We start from the raw sequence: 16951 nt of genomic DNA on the forward strand, positions 1-16951 counted from the left end.
GTTAATATATACTGAGTCAAAAAAGAAACTTCACATTCTTTCTTCAGGGCACTATAAAAGAACAAGAGATGGTAAGATGGTGAAACTGTTATTATTTCATTGCTGAGATCTGTGTGATGTACTCGATACACTGACAGTGCCATAATCAGTTCCATTAGGCTACACCGCCGTTCCAAAACATGGGTATAAAGAATGTCAAGTCACAAGAATAAAAATGCGAAATTTCTCAGTTCAATATCGTGTATGGCCGCCCCGCGCATTCACCACTGCCAAACACCGTCTCCTCATCGACTGCCCGATGTTTGTGAACACGTGGTTGGGGATTCTGCGCCATTGCTCTTGCAAGGCAGCGCCAAGTTCCTGCAAATTCTGAGGTTGGTTCCTAAGACCACGAAGCCTCCTCCCAAGTGCATCCCAAACGTGCTCTATTGGATTAAGGTCAGGGGACCTCGATGGCCAGTCCATGACGTTGATTCCAGCGTTTTGAAGGAAATTTCGTGTCAACATCGCGGTATGCGGCCGAGCATTATCATGCTGGAACTGTAGACCTGGGCCATGAGCCGCCATGAAAGGAACGAGTTCAGGGGTGAGCACCTGGTCGCGGTAAGCAGCAGCTGTGAGGTTTCCACGGATGACCAGAAGTCGGGAACGGTTGTTCCCAGGGAAAGCACCCAACACCAAGTAACTTTCGCCCCCGAATCTGTCGACTTCCTGTACACAGCATTGGGCATACCGTTCACGACGTCGTCTCCAGACTCTATACCTGCCGTCCGCGAATCTGAGGGTAAACCTGGATTCATCGCTAAAGACGACTCGATTCCAGTCTCTCTGGGTCCATCGGACGTGACGTTGGGCCCACAGCAGACGTTGACGTTGATGAAACGGCGTCTATATTGGCCCACGATATGGACGTCGAGAATGGAGATTGGCAGCCCGCAACCGATTTCGAATGGTCTGTGACAGTCGACCTCTAAACATCTCAGCCCTGGTTCGTGTAGCCGGCAGAAATCTGTCACGTAGGTGACGTAGGACGATTTGTCTTCTGCTCGTGACGTCACACGTGGACGACCCGACCTTGGGCGATCAGAAGTGGTGCCAGTTTGTTGTAGACATGCCAACGGCACCTTCACGTTGCACATTTGACAAGTATTTCAAGTACCGTTAGAACTGTGTTTAAAAGTGTTTTTTCAATTCTTGAGGCCAATGCAAACACGTGCATATGAAGAAAACTTCGATGCGAAGATCACGTGATCGACTGCACGTGCAAAACCTGATTTGGCACTAATGTCATTTGCACGAGGAATGGATGGGTTTGAGTGGATTTTGCTAACGTTTTTCTAGAGTCGAAAGATAGGGATCCCATTTCGGATACATAGACGTATCATCAGAGAAAAATTATTCATTATTTTTCAAATTACATTTTGTGAAGTTTCTTTTTTGACTCAGTATAGTTCAGTTTTGTTTGTTTGTTTGTTGTTTTACGCAGCACTCAATAATATTCCAGCGATAAAACCTTAACAATTATTCATAAGTAAGCCAGTGAGTTCGTCAATAGGTACGCAAAGCTGAATCTTATTTAACAATACGTGATAGAACCTGCCTACACCCCGTCCCATTGCGTAGGTGCTAGGAGCTATAAATATAGATATAAATAGAGTGGCTTGTTCATGCAATCCAGTGGAGGCAACCATGTGTCTCCGATCAATTACATCACCTGCTAAGACGACAAAAGCCATGAAGCAGCTCTACGATTCCCATCCCCAGTCGATGAAGACGTCATATGAGACTAGAAGGCGTCTCCAAACTGAGTAAAACAGTTTTTGTCAGTTTTTAAAAGAATCCCAAATGGAGGTTGTTTCGTTGTTATATATGACACTAACCCTCGGTGTTTACCTTATCAAGGGAAAAATACCATCACCAGATGCATGTGGATCATTTTACCATCACAGACCAGAGTTTGATAACTACCGTCTCGACAATGGATCTTTGGGGATCCTTTACCCTGAGGTGGAGTTCAAGTGGACTGAATGCTTCACGAAGTGTTTCTATCACTCTAACTGCAATGTGGTTGTGCTGAACAGAAACAATGGCCAGTGTAGGCTGTTTGACAACAACGACAAGGACCTTTCCAGTGCCACTCCGGATCCAGGTGCTCAGTACTGGGCAGGTAAGCATGAGATGAAACAGGTCACTTTGCCATTGAATCATACTAAAATGATAAAAAAATTCTGTATTTAAGCCAATGCTAAATTTAGCCCATTGGCCTAAAATCGGGATTTTGGTGCTAAATAGGTCCTGAAGTAAGATCTTTAAATTTATTGTTGAGAGCGATGTCCCTTGGTCAGTATTTATTGTGCAGTCAGGGGATTCCCAGTGTACAGGACTCGCTGCACTCCAGAAACAGGAAAGATAATTGACACGGAACCACTTTGATGCATATGACTCACACGCAGTTTCTATCAAGCTGGAAAATTGTATTCGGACATATTTCACAAGAACAGAACCGAATCTGTCATTCAAGTTCAAGTTAACTGTAGTGGTCCACGTCTTCCACGAGGTGGTCTTGAAATAGGGACAGGTTTTGTCTTTGTTGGGAGCCAAAATGACGTCATGACATTAACTCATTTGTTTTGTGACATCACGGTTGATCTATGATTGAATAATCTATGATTATGTCGAGAGAACCGTAGCATTCAATATATGCAATTCTCGAATCTAAAACATGGAAATTATGGTTTAATAATTAGATTACTACAAGGGAAAGTTTTCATTATTACGCCCGAGGCTCAAATACGGGAATTTCCGGCAAAGTGTGGACGTGATATTTCCCAAAGAAATTATCTTTGGGAGCTTGGGTCTGCGCCTGACAGGCTGCATGTAACAGGGCTCTGACAAAACTTGTCTGTTTTCATCTAAATTTCAGTGATAAATAGCCACAATTTGTCGTGGAATTTCATCAGTGTGTCATCATCGTTATGTGAAATTTTGATGCTTGAACGTTCATTTGAAAATGCAATTCTTTTCATTCATAAACTGTGTATACTTGGTGATCTATATATTTCTGCATGTAAAAAGTGAGCTTGTCCTCACTCCTCGGACATTGACTGAGTGTGTCCAATCAACTATGACAATTACCTATTCAAGGGAGAAGCTGCTCTACTTGGCCAGGCCTATTGTCTCTGCCAAGATACCACCACAGTTGTTGCGTAAGATTCGTCAAGCAGGTATATGTACAACAAAGTCTACCAAACGGGGCAAGCGAGCAGGAAGGAGGAAACAAAGACCAATCAAGGTTATCACTGGAGTATGTTCAACATGTCAGGGCCAACAGGGGCACAACCCTACAAAGGACATTAATTTTGAAAACATCAAAATTGTTCATCCCAAACCTAAAACCAACTACCTAAAACCTGCATTATGGAATGTCCAGTCTGTTAGGAATAAGGCAGTGGACATTTATGATTCCGTTCTGGATGATAATTTGGACCTTTTGTGTTTAACTGAAACTTGGCTGAAATCAACTGGTGATGAGCCCACCCTAGCGGCGTTAGTTCCGGATGGTTACAGCTCCAAACATGTTCCACGAACAACTGGCGTAGGAGGAGGAGTTGCTCTGTCTCTGCTGTTTTAAGTTCTTTTGAAGTGATTCAGATGGTCATAACCACAGACACTAGATCGACAAGGATGGTGTGCATATACAGGCCCCCACCTTCAAGAGCTATTAAGCTAAGTATTTCACAGTTCCATACTGACTTTTCACATCTCATTGAGACAGTACACAGCCATAAGGGTTCATTTGTCCTCTCAGGTGACTTTAATATCCACTTTGATCAATCAGTGAAGCCTGGTCTCAAGAAGTGCATATCTGTTCTGAGGGCCAATGGCTTGACACAACATGTACTTCAGTCCACTCACAAAAGTGGTCATATCATTGACTGGATAGTTACTAGAGACTCTGACACTATGATTGAGAATGTCAGTGTTGAAGATCGCATGATGTCTGATTATTGTTGGATTACCTTCTCACTCTGCTTGACTCAACCTCAACCACAACATAAAACTGTATTGTGTCGAAATATCAAAGGCATTTGTCTGGACACTTTCAAAAAGGATCTCCTGGAAAGTGAGCTACTGACAAACCCTCCCGCTGATCTACAGATGTTAACTGACCTCTACAACTCTACACTGTCTGATCTCCTGGAGAAACATGCACCTGCTGTTGCCAAGACAGTGCGTTGTAGGCCAAGCAATCCTTGGTATTGTGACGAAATTCGAACTGCTAAACAATCTCGACGAATTGCTGAACGAAGATGGCGCAAATCAAGGCTTCACGTTCACAGAGAACTCTACAAGCAGGAGCGCAACAATGTCAGGAAAATTATTCGTTCTGCTAAGAAAACGTTTCACAATGAAACTATCTTGTTTAATCTAAACAACCCCAAGTCTCTATGGTCTCACATGTTCAAACTTCTGGGACGAGAGAAAGCCTATACACTTCCTGATGCTGAAAGGGATGCCGCCTTTGCTAATGAGTTCAACACTTTTTTCACAGACAAGGTAGCATCTATCATGAGAAGCGTTACACCGACTACTGACACTCAATCAACCAACGAGCAAGTCCTGTCCTGAGTTCAGTGAATTTCAACCTTTGACAGATGAACAGGTCGTACATTTGATCAAGGACTCTAAGCCCACCACCTGTGAACTGGACCCAATACCCACTGATCTGCTGCTCCTTGTAGTGGACATCATTCTTCCTACCATAACCAGGATTATCAACACCAGTCTGGCAAGCGGATCAGTACCACAGTCTTTTAAGAAAGCATCTGTCAAACCACTTATTAAAAAATCCAACTTGGACAAAAACATAATGAAACACTATCGACCTGTTTCTAATCTGCCTTTTATGTCAAAGATACTCGAAAAGGCAGTGAACAAGCAACTTTTGCATCACTTAGAAGAACACAATCTCATGGCCAAGTTCCAGTCCGCATATAGGAAGGCCCTTAGCACTGAGACTGCTCTCCTCAGAGTACTAAATGACCTCCAACAGGCTGTGGGTGCTGGACAAGTTGTTGTGTTAGTTCTCCTGGACCTCTCGTGAGCTTTCGATACGGTTGACCATGGTATGTTGATGCAAGGCTGAAGATTGATTACGGAATCAGTGTCAAGGTTTTGTCATGGTTTCTTTCATATGTATCAGGGCGGCAACAAACGGTTGTGATGAAGAACTCACACTCATCTAGTCTCCGTGGACTACTGTGCCCCTCAAGGTTCTGTTTTGGGACCTCTGTTGTTTACCATGTACACCAAGCACTTGGAGGAGGTAACTATGAGCCACACATCTATATGCAGATGACACTCAGATGACCGATAGCTTCAAGTTGAACACCAACTCTCCACTGACGAAAATGGAGAATTGCTGTGCATCTGTCAAGGCTTGAATGAACACCAATCTCCTCAAGCTAAATGAGGACAAGACAGAGGTGATGTTAGTTGGCCCAGCCTCCCGCCTGTCGAAGATCAATACTGCTTCTTTTCACATTGGTGACACACCCATTCCCCCCTCATCAACAGTCAAAGATCTTGGTGTCTACTTTGAATGTGATCTGTCGATGGAGAAGCAAGTCTCGGAGTTATGTAAATCTTGTTACTACCACATCCGAACCATTGGCAGTATCCGCCATCTTCTGACTGAGGATTCTACTGCAGCACTTGTTCGATCTCTGATACTTTCCCGTATTGACTACTGCAACAGCCTTCTGCTCCATATCTTACAGGAACTCATTATTCGACTCCAGAAAATTCAGAATACTGCAGCACGGTTTGTCACCAAACCCCTAAATTTGGCATCTGAAATCATATGGTTTCCGTTCTTTTCAGGTGGCAGCGGCCAAGAAATGGAACGAATTGCCCGACCATCTGCGAACATGTCAAACTCTGACTCTATTTAGATCTCACCTCAAGACTCACCTTTTCTCAGTATCATATCACTGCAACTAGAACTCTCTGTATGCGCTATGAGCATGCTCCCGGCGTGGAATTTTGGCGCTTTAGAAATATACTTATTATTATTATCTTTCTACAAACGTCAGCAGCACAACATCTTGATAAGATTTGCTTGGTTGTTGTTCAACGCCGAACTCAGCAATATTCCAGCTGGCGGCGGTCTGTGAATAATCGAGTCCTGACCAGACAATCCAATGATCATCATCGTGATTAGACAGAACGCTTACTGAGTGAACTATATATTTGGTTTCGTTACGCAAAACCTACAGCCAAAACCGTTTGAGAATTAAGTATAAGTGAGAGGTTTTACTATTCCCCCTACCGTTGCGCCATTTAATAGACTATGCCAGATGTTGAGTTATGTTTTAATTCATCGTTCTCATTTGGAGACAAATGATGTAAATGTATTCACCATGCTTTGTCCAAATATGCACAAAATTGTCATAAAATGAAAACTGAGAGAAGCGAGCACATGCAGCACGTGAAACTCAAATTGATGTGGGTTGATGATCAATGACATGGCCATCGATATAAGACATGCACTAGTCGAGAAATAACAAATAACAAGTACTGGGCAGGGCTTGATAGGGAATGATTACTTGAAAGATGCTTCAGGCAACCTTGTCCCATTTCTTACAAATTACTTTATCATCCCAAACTGGCTCCCACAGTAGATATCGCTTGTGTGATATAAAGCGATATCTGCAAGCGATATCTACATTTTAGCCTAGGATATATAACTTTAATCAACTCGTGTTGATATATTTGATATCAGAAGACACGTGGGTGAGATTCTCTATTTAATTCCATACTATCATCTGGCTTGTTACCATACATGGCTTACAAGATTGTGAAGCCAATCTATACAAGCAAGTGCCTACTTCATACAGACCAATAGTGTTACACTGAGCTGCCTTGGCAAACTTTCCTCCCAAATACTAAATAACAGACTTTCTAAATTTGTTGATGTTGATAACATTCTAAATAACGCGCAATCAGGGTCTAGAAATCAGGGATTTTACTTGTGTTGACATTTTTAAATGCATACTGTAAGTCTTATAATAGAAATTGTATGCATTTTTTTTAATACATTTTGCTGAAGCTTTCTATAAATTATGGAGAGTTGGCCTGTGGCATAATCTTTAAAATATAGAGAGGGAGGTATCTCGCCCCGGTTCAGAATATGTATCACAACGTTATTAAAGTGGTTTCTCTGAGGAATAAATGAGTTGCAGCCAACTGTGTCCTGTCATGGAGCGTTCGTCCAGTCAATACACAAGACAAAGTATCATTGAAACGTGCACGAGGTAAATGTTGATTGCTTGATAACTACCCACTTATTGTATCAAAGGCAACAAAAGAAATACATGTATATATATATGCTAAGCAAACGTGTAACAGCAATAAACAAAGAGACGCCATGACAACACATGACAAGACACTGATATGATTCATAGACAACCAATTAAGTCTGCTGCGACCAATAAACAGTCAATTGATCCAACACTCTAATGAGGGTATAACCTCGAGCTCGGCTGGGTGAAATAGCGGGTAATAAACACTGAGGGCCTCTATCCCTGGTAACCTCCCATTACCCCTACATGCCACTACCCCTACAGCTTATAACAACATAGTTTATGGTCTGTTGCATAACTAATCTCCTGCCTGTTACCTATTCCATACAGTGGACTGGTCCACTTAAGATGCACAACATGACACAAGACAGATTTTAAAAGTGACTTTAATACATGTGTTATCACAAAGTACCACATCATTGAGATCAATTGTCAAGTTTTTCAGTCTATTTACATTCAGTGTTTTAATCATCTCATCTCATATCACATCAGGATAAGAGAAAAACCAAATTATTACATTATCAAAAGTGTGACCTTAATACATCACACATTGAGATCAATAATTGTCAAGTTTTCAGTCTATTTACATTCAGTGTTTTCATATCATCATATAAGGATGAACAAAGATCACATTATCACAAGTGTTTCATATCAACATATCAGGATGAGAGAAAGACCACATTATTACATTATCACAAGTGTTCAAGTGTCAGTGTTACAGTCTATCAAGCTTGAGCAGGTAGCCGACGGCGTCAAGAAACTGAAGAGGGATTTCTGTCCACGCTGAAGCTGTTCCTTGAGTCTGCACAGACGGTTGTCGATCTCTCTGTACACTCGTTTTCTGTTTGTTGGCGCAGCACCAAAGTCAATCTGAGCAATCCTCACTCTCTCGGCGTGTTCGACTCTCCTGATGACTTCTACAAATCTGTAGATGTTCGGGTGCCTGTGTGGAATTTCTCGATTCAGACGGTTGTGGAATCCTTCCAGGTTGTTGTTTGTCCTCGGCCCAGCTGTCAAGTTGTGGTTCCACAGGTGAAGAAAAAAATCTGGCAGTGTCGTCGTCGTCGACCCATGTTGTCACGATGTAGTCGTTGAAGTCGCCAGCTCTTGGGACGTCAGGAGTGTCATCCATGGCTTCAATCCAAGTGTCTTGGACCGCGGCTTGAGGAAGTAGAGGTAGTCCAGCTGCTCTCCTGATCCACTTGGTGACTTCGGGGTTTTCCTTGTAGGCAACAGCTAGTCCAAGATCCTGAACCTTCCTCCAGATGGCTTGACAGAAATGGAAGAAACAGCCCTTCACGTCAGCAGTGGGAAATTCTGTTTCTATGGCGTGGATTGCTGCTAGCTCAAAATCGGTCTGGATGCAGGCAGGATCAAGCGGTCTGTTGAGTCTCTGCTGAACTTCATCCTTGAGCACACAGGTCTGTCGCTCAACATTCTTAGTGTGAAGATATCCACCCAACAGAACTTGACGGCTACCTCTCCGTGACATAACAAACTCAACATTGCGAAGACCAGCCATGTTGATGCCATGTTTGTTTCATGTCAGCACTTATATACTGTATGGAACAATCTCAATTTCCTGTATCATCTCCACGTTTTATTTCTCTCAACTTCTCAACATTGTAATATATGTAACATTAAAGTGCACTATAACAACTTTTCTTAACAACATTTAGCAATCACAACACTTTTCCAATTGTATGTTTCTTCTACTCAGGGTTGAGGTTTGTTTTCATCATGAGACCACTAATTTCCTTGCCACAAAAGACTAATCACATTTATGCATCCCTTGATCTCATCTATGCTCCATGCACTAATCCCTCTTTAGGATTAGTCTATTATATCAGACAGGTAAATGCTAGGTGTTGTTTTAACTAGCTGTAGGGGTACTGGAGTGTAGGGGTAGTGGCATGTAGGGGTTATGGGTGTGAACCCTATCCCTAATACAAATGTCTTGAGCAATTAAATAGACCGGGAAAGCATGAATAGCAAACTAATCTTAATGACTAAAAATGTCAGTCTCTAAGACAAGGACCTCCCAAACGTCCTAACAATACAAGACACTTGGTCTACGGAGTATCTGTACTCACAGTCATTAGGAAAGGTACCAAACCAAAATAATAACATGGCATTCAACTGGCCATGGGTCATACTTTCTTTGTATTCTCTTGCGACATCCATAATGATCTTAAAGTAATGAACTGCAGGAAAGTGTTCACGATATTTTGGGACACATTTGAATAACTGACCAACGAGTATTTTTCAACTAAACCAAAGAGAACATCTTAAAAGTAAAATACATATACATGCCTTCATCCATTTTAGAAGAGTTAGACTATTGATTTTAAATTTGTAGCCCACCCTGCAGGATAGGATTGCTCTGAATCTGTTTCCCATAAGAATTGTACAAATACAGTCGGCTGTAGAACATGCACTCACTTCACACAAGGCCTCATTGAGGCTACATTCAGAATAAAACTGGAAGGATATTTTGAAAACAAAGGACACTTATACCATAGTCGGTGCCAATATCTTCAGTTTATCAGGTGAAGGAGGAGTGTTGATAACTGGTCTTAAGAAGGGAATGACTTCAAGTGTTTTATGGACTATCCGTCATTTGAAAATTTCTGACTACTGCTTCGAAATATTTCCGATCCTTTACTTTTCTTCCGCATGTGCAACCATACCATGGAGGCGAGTAGATGGGTAGGTATACCTCGTGAAGGCTGTCGGTGCTCATTATTTGAAATACAACCGCCCTTAATGACGAATTTAACTACATACTTATCTTGCTTTAATGAAAACTATTGCGATTATTTACAGACCGCCGCTGGAATATTGCTTAGTGCGGCGTTCAACAACAAACCAGCCAATCGACTAAATAAATACAGTTGAATAAACAGACATCTATCACATTTGTTGTTTCACTGTTCGAAGCGTTCAGTTCTATTTATCAGTATTGATGGAAATAAGCAAACAATCAAATGTATACGAACAATGAAAAAGTCACAAAGTCACGTCATACTTCGAAACATTGTCTATCTGAACACCCACGCTTTATATATCTACTTTGGTAAAACATCCACAAAAATAACATAGCAAAGCCCTAGATATTGAGAAACATTAACGTTTGTAAACATCAAGTTCTTATTCTATATATGGTTGAAGTATAAAAATGGATGTTAGACGTTTGTCAAAATACTTTGGGCGTATGTTAAAAACGTAACCATGCACAACTTCAACAAATATGTTAAAATATTAATGTAAATGGGTTTTTTATCAAAGTTGGTTGTTTATTAGAGAATCTTATACTGTTGAAATATCAAATAACACTGTACTCATGGTCTGTAGAAACTGTCATGTCATCGAATGCCTTGCCCAAGTTTTAATGGAGATGTATTCACCAAGATATATTTATTTCTATTGCAAATGAATTTACTAATACACTGATACTGACATATACAAATACTATTAATAATTGAGTAATACTATTGAGAGATCTTTTTGTTGAGACCCGAGGAAGTGCCCGTAATAACAAGTAAATAATTTGACGTGTTTCATCAGAAACACATTTATTGCGGAGATTGAATAAGAGATATATTGTACAGTACTTAAAAAGTGTTATTGTATTAGAATTTGAATGTGAAAATTACTACATACATATGTTAGGATTATGAATCAAGAATGTTTTGAATTTCAATTTTAAATCTTTACTGACAGTAACGAAGCAACAAAACTTGATCTTATTATTGTTTATACTGTTCGGACGTTTGGGGGGTGGGGGTATTTGTTCCATCTTCATCGGATAAAACACCTCACATGAAGTGTGAACGTGGAAGCATAAAATACTGTCGAATTTTCCTTGAAACGTTTATTACACGGAGTGTATGGATCTGTAGCTAAAAATACAATGATAGTAGCAATCTCTCGCATGGTGCAAATATAAATTATGATGGTTGCATGCCTTTCTGTTATTTAGAAACGCTGTTTAGACCAGGGTATGAAATAATCTTTAATAGAACTGTTCTAAACACACATTGAAATGTATAATATGATGGGAAAATATATAGATATAATTCTCGCATGTCTTCTACTTGCCGTTATCTCCCAGGGTGTGGAATATTCAACATCCGGGTCCTTGTCTTTGCATCAAGTGAACTGTTAGCATTATTATTATTATTCAGATGTTAAGATTGCACGCAAATAAAGAAACGCTATGTGTAATTATACGATAAGAGTTAAAGTTATAAAGTTTTATGTAATGTTCCAATACAATATAAGGTTGAATAATATTCTTAGCCAACTGTCATTTTTTATTTGTGAATAATTAAAAAAGGAGAGACAAGTAATGATGGATACAACTTTATAGATGGCAGCATCGTCTTTATTCCATAGATCGACGTTTTGGTGTAGATTCTTACACCGTTATAGCTTGTTTGAGTATAAATAAAGTTGTATAAATTTGTATGCTTTATTGCTGACTCACCAACTTCTAGATGGCCGATCTTCCATATTTACGAGGTTTGACTAAATCAAATGTATTCAATATCGTTTGCCAGCTGACTGTGAGTTCTACAAGGTACCCAACACAGATAATACGACAGCGACCGGATGCTCTAGCACGACGATACCTGTAACGGACCCTGACTTCATCAACAGCGTATGTTACTCCGGCGGCAGCTGGATCCCGACGAGAAAGTGTGGGCAGAATCTGTGGGTGGAACCGGTAAGTTCCAACCCGTGAAGATTCGGGTCAGAATAGGTTGTCACTGATCCATGAGGCAATATTACAGCTATTTGGCGGCGGTCTGTAAATAATTGAATCTGGATCAGGCAATCCAGTGATAAACATCGTGAGCATCGATCTACGCGTTTGGGTGAAGTGAGGTGAAATGGTGTTTAACGTCGTACTTGAGAATATTTCGCTCATATGACGACGTGCATGCCGTGTGTATCTGTGGCTGTTTGTACTAGCCCAGACTTAAGCTAGTTTTATAGTGCTAGTTCACAGAGGTACCATGCCACAGTTAAGCATGAATACCCCACCCAGACACATTATACTGACTCCGAGGGACCAACAAGTACCATATTTCAGCGTTGTTTGGTATGACGCGGCCGGGGATCGAACCCGCGACCTTCCGCTCTCCGGGCGGACGCTCCAACCACTACACCACGAAGGCGGTCCTACGCATTTGGGATACGATGGCATGTGCCATCTTCACGGGTAGATGGAATATGTCCCCATTAACTTATCACTGGCACACAGTCAACATTAGGAATGAGGAATAAAAGCTTTGTGAAATTGTTGACTGCATGTATATGCCATTTTCCCCAACAGCATGGGTCATTGCTCATTATGTCAATCACTAGCTTGTCTGGTCCAAATTCATGGGATACGATGACATGTGTCAACAAATTCATCGAGCCTGACCACCTGATCCCGTTAGTCGATGTGTTTCATCAGTTGACAATAAACTAAGCATTAAAAGCTCTCACCTTTTTTCAGACAGAAACAGTTTTCAAGATACCATCGCCATTGGTTACTGGGGTAATCATTGAAGTCATCGGATCGCGACATGAAGACATACCGTAAGTACAAAGGGGTTCCTCCCCATGACGCAAGCTTGAGCATAACGCTCTACAAGATGTCAGTAGAGACGGCGTCGGGAAATGCTAAATCTGGGCCCCGCTCCTGAAAGCGATCGTAGCGGTAAGATGGTCGTAACTCCCATACTTTAACATAGGCTTACGACAGTCGTAGCGCTACGATCGCTTTGAAGAACGGGGCGCTGGACTCGTCTGTAAAACAATAATCCTCACCACAATGGAGGTTGATGGTCGACGGTTTTCTCTATGACGTTGCGTCAGGGTAGGTCCTATGGCGGAAAGACATGACGCAAGCACTGAATTAACGAAACGAAGCACATGCATATGTGTTTAATTCAATTCCCTTTTAGCTGTGTTTAATCTGTTTTTGTATACATATGTTGTTCAAATATACGTGTTAGTTTTCTATGTGCAAACTTTCTGTTTGAGGCTAATATGTGTACAATATTGAATTAGAGATATATACTCTGACAAAAAAGAAACGCATTGGTGATATTGTTATATGAAATGTTCAAACATTTTTAATAAGTGGTTCATCGTTATGACTTAACCATTATACTGTTTTAAAAGTGGTTCGCAATATACACGTGCAGTTCTATGGAATGGTGAGCAGGGAGTTGCCTATATAACGTTGTTTTGCTTTTGAACAGTGTTGGGCATTTTTTAGCAAAATGAAAGTAGATCGCTGTGACGCGATTCACTGCTGTAGATCGAAACACTGTCATCCAGAATTATACGTGTTTTATCACTTTATAGTTGACAGATTAAATTCGTGAAAATACACATATGCGTTTCTTTTTGGGGAATGTATATGTACAAATGTAATCATTCTTATGTACGGATACGTTTGGGACAAAATCAGCCTGGTTCCCTGGGTCTGTTGCGCCTGCGTTAACGCTCCGATACTGATCAGTGTCGGAGCGTTAGCGCAGGCGCAACAGACCCAGGGAACCAGGCTGGGACAAAATTGGTTAGCAAGACATTCGACATTGACCAAGTAATGTAATTATGAAACTCTTTCTGTAATACATGCTTGTGTGTTTTGACTAAGGACTTTAACTCTAGTATTCTCGTGGCTTTGAAAACCCTATAGTTCCAGATGTTGTTTACGTTGCAGAATCTACCTCATGTTAAAAGATGATGGTGGGTCAAAGGTGGCGAGCTTGTTATGGACGAGCCGTACCTGGGGAGGCTTCTCTGTGTATGTAGATGGAGAGTCTATTGAAGATGACAATCGGCCTTTCTCAGTGGGCAGTGGTGAGGAATTCACTTTGGTTGTCACCATCAACGCCGACACTTTTGAGGTAGATAAAACCTTTGCTTACATTATGGTCCATTTACGTACGTACTCTCTTTTTGACGAGAGAAAGGAACAGGATGGTAATAACTCTGATATGGGTAAGTGAGTGAGTGAGTGAGTGAGTGAGTGAGTGAGTGAGTGAGTGAGTGAGTGAGTGAGTGAGTGAGTGAGTGAGTGAGTGAGTGAGTGAGTGAGTGAGTGAGTGAGTGAGTGAGTGAGTGAGTGAGTGAGTATTACTTAACGCCTCATCAGAAATTTTACAGGTATTCTCGGAAAACAAATGAATGAGGGTGATTATAAACATCATTACAGTTGCCATGGCGATTGGCATGTATGTCTTGTACAGGTAATTGATCAGTTTGGAGCGGGGGTCTGAAGCGCCGCGGTTTTCTGTGCAGAGTTGCGTCCCTCTGCCAAACACGTCTGATCCTGGGTATTAATCACGACCGTGTTTCTGTCCATATGGTGGAGTCCATTTGATTACTGTATGATCTCAGCCCTTCACCCCATATCAAGCTGACACGTTATGACATACAGTTCAAGCTGAGTTAAACCCACCTCACTCACTCCCTGACCCGTGAAGATCCGGGGTAGAAGTGAAATACGTCTTTACGTTGAAATATTGAAATATGAAACGGGTTTTCTATTATCAACCATATTCTTTGCATTTCTCAAAGCTCATTTTAGTTCACGGTAGATCAGTTGTGTTCAGGGACTTGTTACCTTGCTGTGGACGTTATATTGTTAATGAACTGTACTGCTCATGTTCTACGGTTGATGGATCTCTCGAGTGAATAAACCCGTGAAGATCCGTGAATCAAACAACCCAAGCTTGTCGTAAAAGACGACTAACGAGATCGGGTGGCCAGGCTCGCTAACTTCGCTGACACATGTCATCGTATCGATGCTCAAGCTGTTGATCACTGGAGTGTCTGGTCCAGACTCGATTATTTTCAGACCTCCGACATATAGTTGGAATATTGCTGAGTGCGGCGTTAAACAACAAACACTCACTCCATTCACCAGAAGGATGTTTATCTCATTATGCTTGTTTTAACAGGGAGTGCTGAACGGCGAGAGGTTCTACAGTGGCAAGAGAATGCTGCCCCTGGTTATTTACAAAAGGCTCCACTCGGATGGCTACCAGTCTGTTCGGAAAATACACATAAAGTACCCATAATATGTCATAACACTGGTCGGATATAAGCAATGCACAGTGTTAGGGAGTTAATACTCGTCAAATGTGTCGTTCAATTAGTTGTTTATTAAACAAAAGGTGGCTTACAATTTTGTTCCTTTTCCATTTAGTTGGGGACGGAGTGGTCCACCCGTCGATGAAGCCGGAATTGTCTATCCAGCTCAGAGTTGCGGCCCTTAGTGGTATCACAGTCAGCTGACTCCGAGTTCGAACTGATTGTGAATCTTTAATCAGAAAATGGACTAAATGTAGATGGCTATTACCTGTATATTTTTGCGTTCAGAGATTTGGGACCTTGGGGGAAACAAAATAACTAGAAAATAGTTATGTGAACTATACTGAACTATTGGTGAGAATGGTGAATGTGGCGCATACCCTGTAAATATTGGTTAAAGGTGCTCATGATCACTATGTCTGAATGTAGTTCTCACGCGACTGGCAGGTGTGTCTTGCAACATGGCCGTCAGTGCCTGCGCATTTGTTTATTCAGCTCATCAAGTTGAGCCGTGCGTCCCCTGTTGCTACTTTTTTGTTTGTTATGTATTGTACTGACTGAGTTTGGTTTTACGCCGCTTTTAGCAATATTCCAGCAACATCACGGCGGGGGACACCAGAAATGGGCTTCACACATTGTACCCATGTGGGGATTCGAACCCGGGTCTTCGGCGTGACGAGCCAACGCTTTAACCACTAGGCTACCCCATGGGCCACCGCCCCGTTATGCATTGTAATTAACATCTTTTACGACCTATGTATGTACCCTCTTGTAGAGGAGTTTACTAGCTTTTTGTATATGTGTCTCCCGTCACTGTATCTGTTTTTATAAGGGAGATATAAGCGTTTATGCCACTCCAACCTTTATGTTTACCTCTTATTTTATCAGGTTTTTTGCTAACTTCAAAATTGTACAAATTATTGTCTCAATATGCACCTATATCTAATTGTAGTAGAGGTCAGGCTCTTCTTATACATGTGTTCACCTTTACTGTACATACGCTTACAAGTTAGTTATAGTCGTACCCAAGTATTAGCACACTTCTTTGCTGGACAGAGGCTGGATGCAAGCTTGGATGCGTCCGCGCGGTTACGTTATATCTGGACGTGGCCAGTTATCCAACCCAGTTGGGAAATTCTAGACTGCTGTGTGCGTGTCGGCCTGCTACCAGTTGTCAATCGCCGCATCGTGGGACGACCTGAGGACCGAACTTGGGAGCTCAAGACATTATTATTTTTTGTGATGGTATATCTTGTTCTGGTCTGTTTGACCTATTGATCACTTGGGTGTTAAATGTTTATTGGCCCGATACTCTCCCTGTAACCTGTAAGTGGCAGTAGTTAGGTCACACACACACACACACACACACACACACACACACACACACACACACACACACACACACACACACACACACACACACACATTAGGTGTCACCACTCAATGAATGGTCTGATCCCTGAGCTAGTCTATTAAGGCGAGTT

The 16951-nt window shown here is 41.6% G+C and overlaps 1 protein-coding gene across 1 annotated transcript; it reads left to right on the top strand.

Annotated features, from left to right (window-relative positions):
• The first annotated feature begins 1719 nt into the window (after positions 1-1719).
• Positions 1720-16081, top strand: LOC124272428. The gene is made up of 5 exons (XM_046707596.1): positions 1720-2167; positions 11927-12093; positions 12874-12956; positions 14092-14278; positions 15335-16081. Exons 1-5 carry the CDS (start codon positions 1846-1848, stop codon positions 15452-15454), a joined length of 879 nt encoding a protein of 292 aa, XP_046563552.1. The 5' UTR covers positions 1720-1845; the 3' UTR covers positions 15455-16081.
• Positions 16082-16951: the final 870 nt, after the last annotated feature.

Source organism: Haliotis rubra, unplaced genomic scaffold (genome assembly GCF_003918875.1).
Source record: "Haliotis rubra isolate DU_JTF1 unplaced genomic scaffold, ASM391887v1 Scf17, whole genome shotgun sequence".
NCBI lineage: Eukaryota > Metazoa > Mollusca > Gastropoda > Lepetellida > Haliotidae > Haliotis > Haliotis rubra.

Bases quoted from the DNA above. Each gene is read 5' to 3' on its own strand.
- LOC124272428 (XM_046707596.1), top strand. From the start codon at position 1,846: ATGGAGGTTGTTTCGTTGTTATATATGACACTAACCCTCGGTGTTTAC. The intron at 12,094-12,873 runs GTAAGTTCCAAC...ACCTTTTTTCAG, and splicing joins AGAATCTGTGGGTGGAACCG to ACAGAAACAGTTTTCAAGAT. The intron at 14,279-15,334 runs GTAGATAAAACC...TTGTTTTAACAG, and splicing joins TCAACGCCGACACTTTTGAG to GGAGTGCTGAACGGCGAGAG.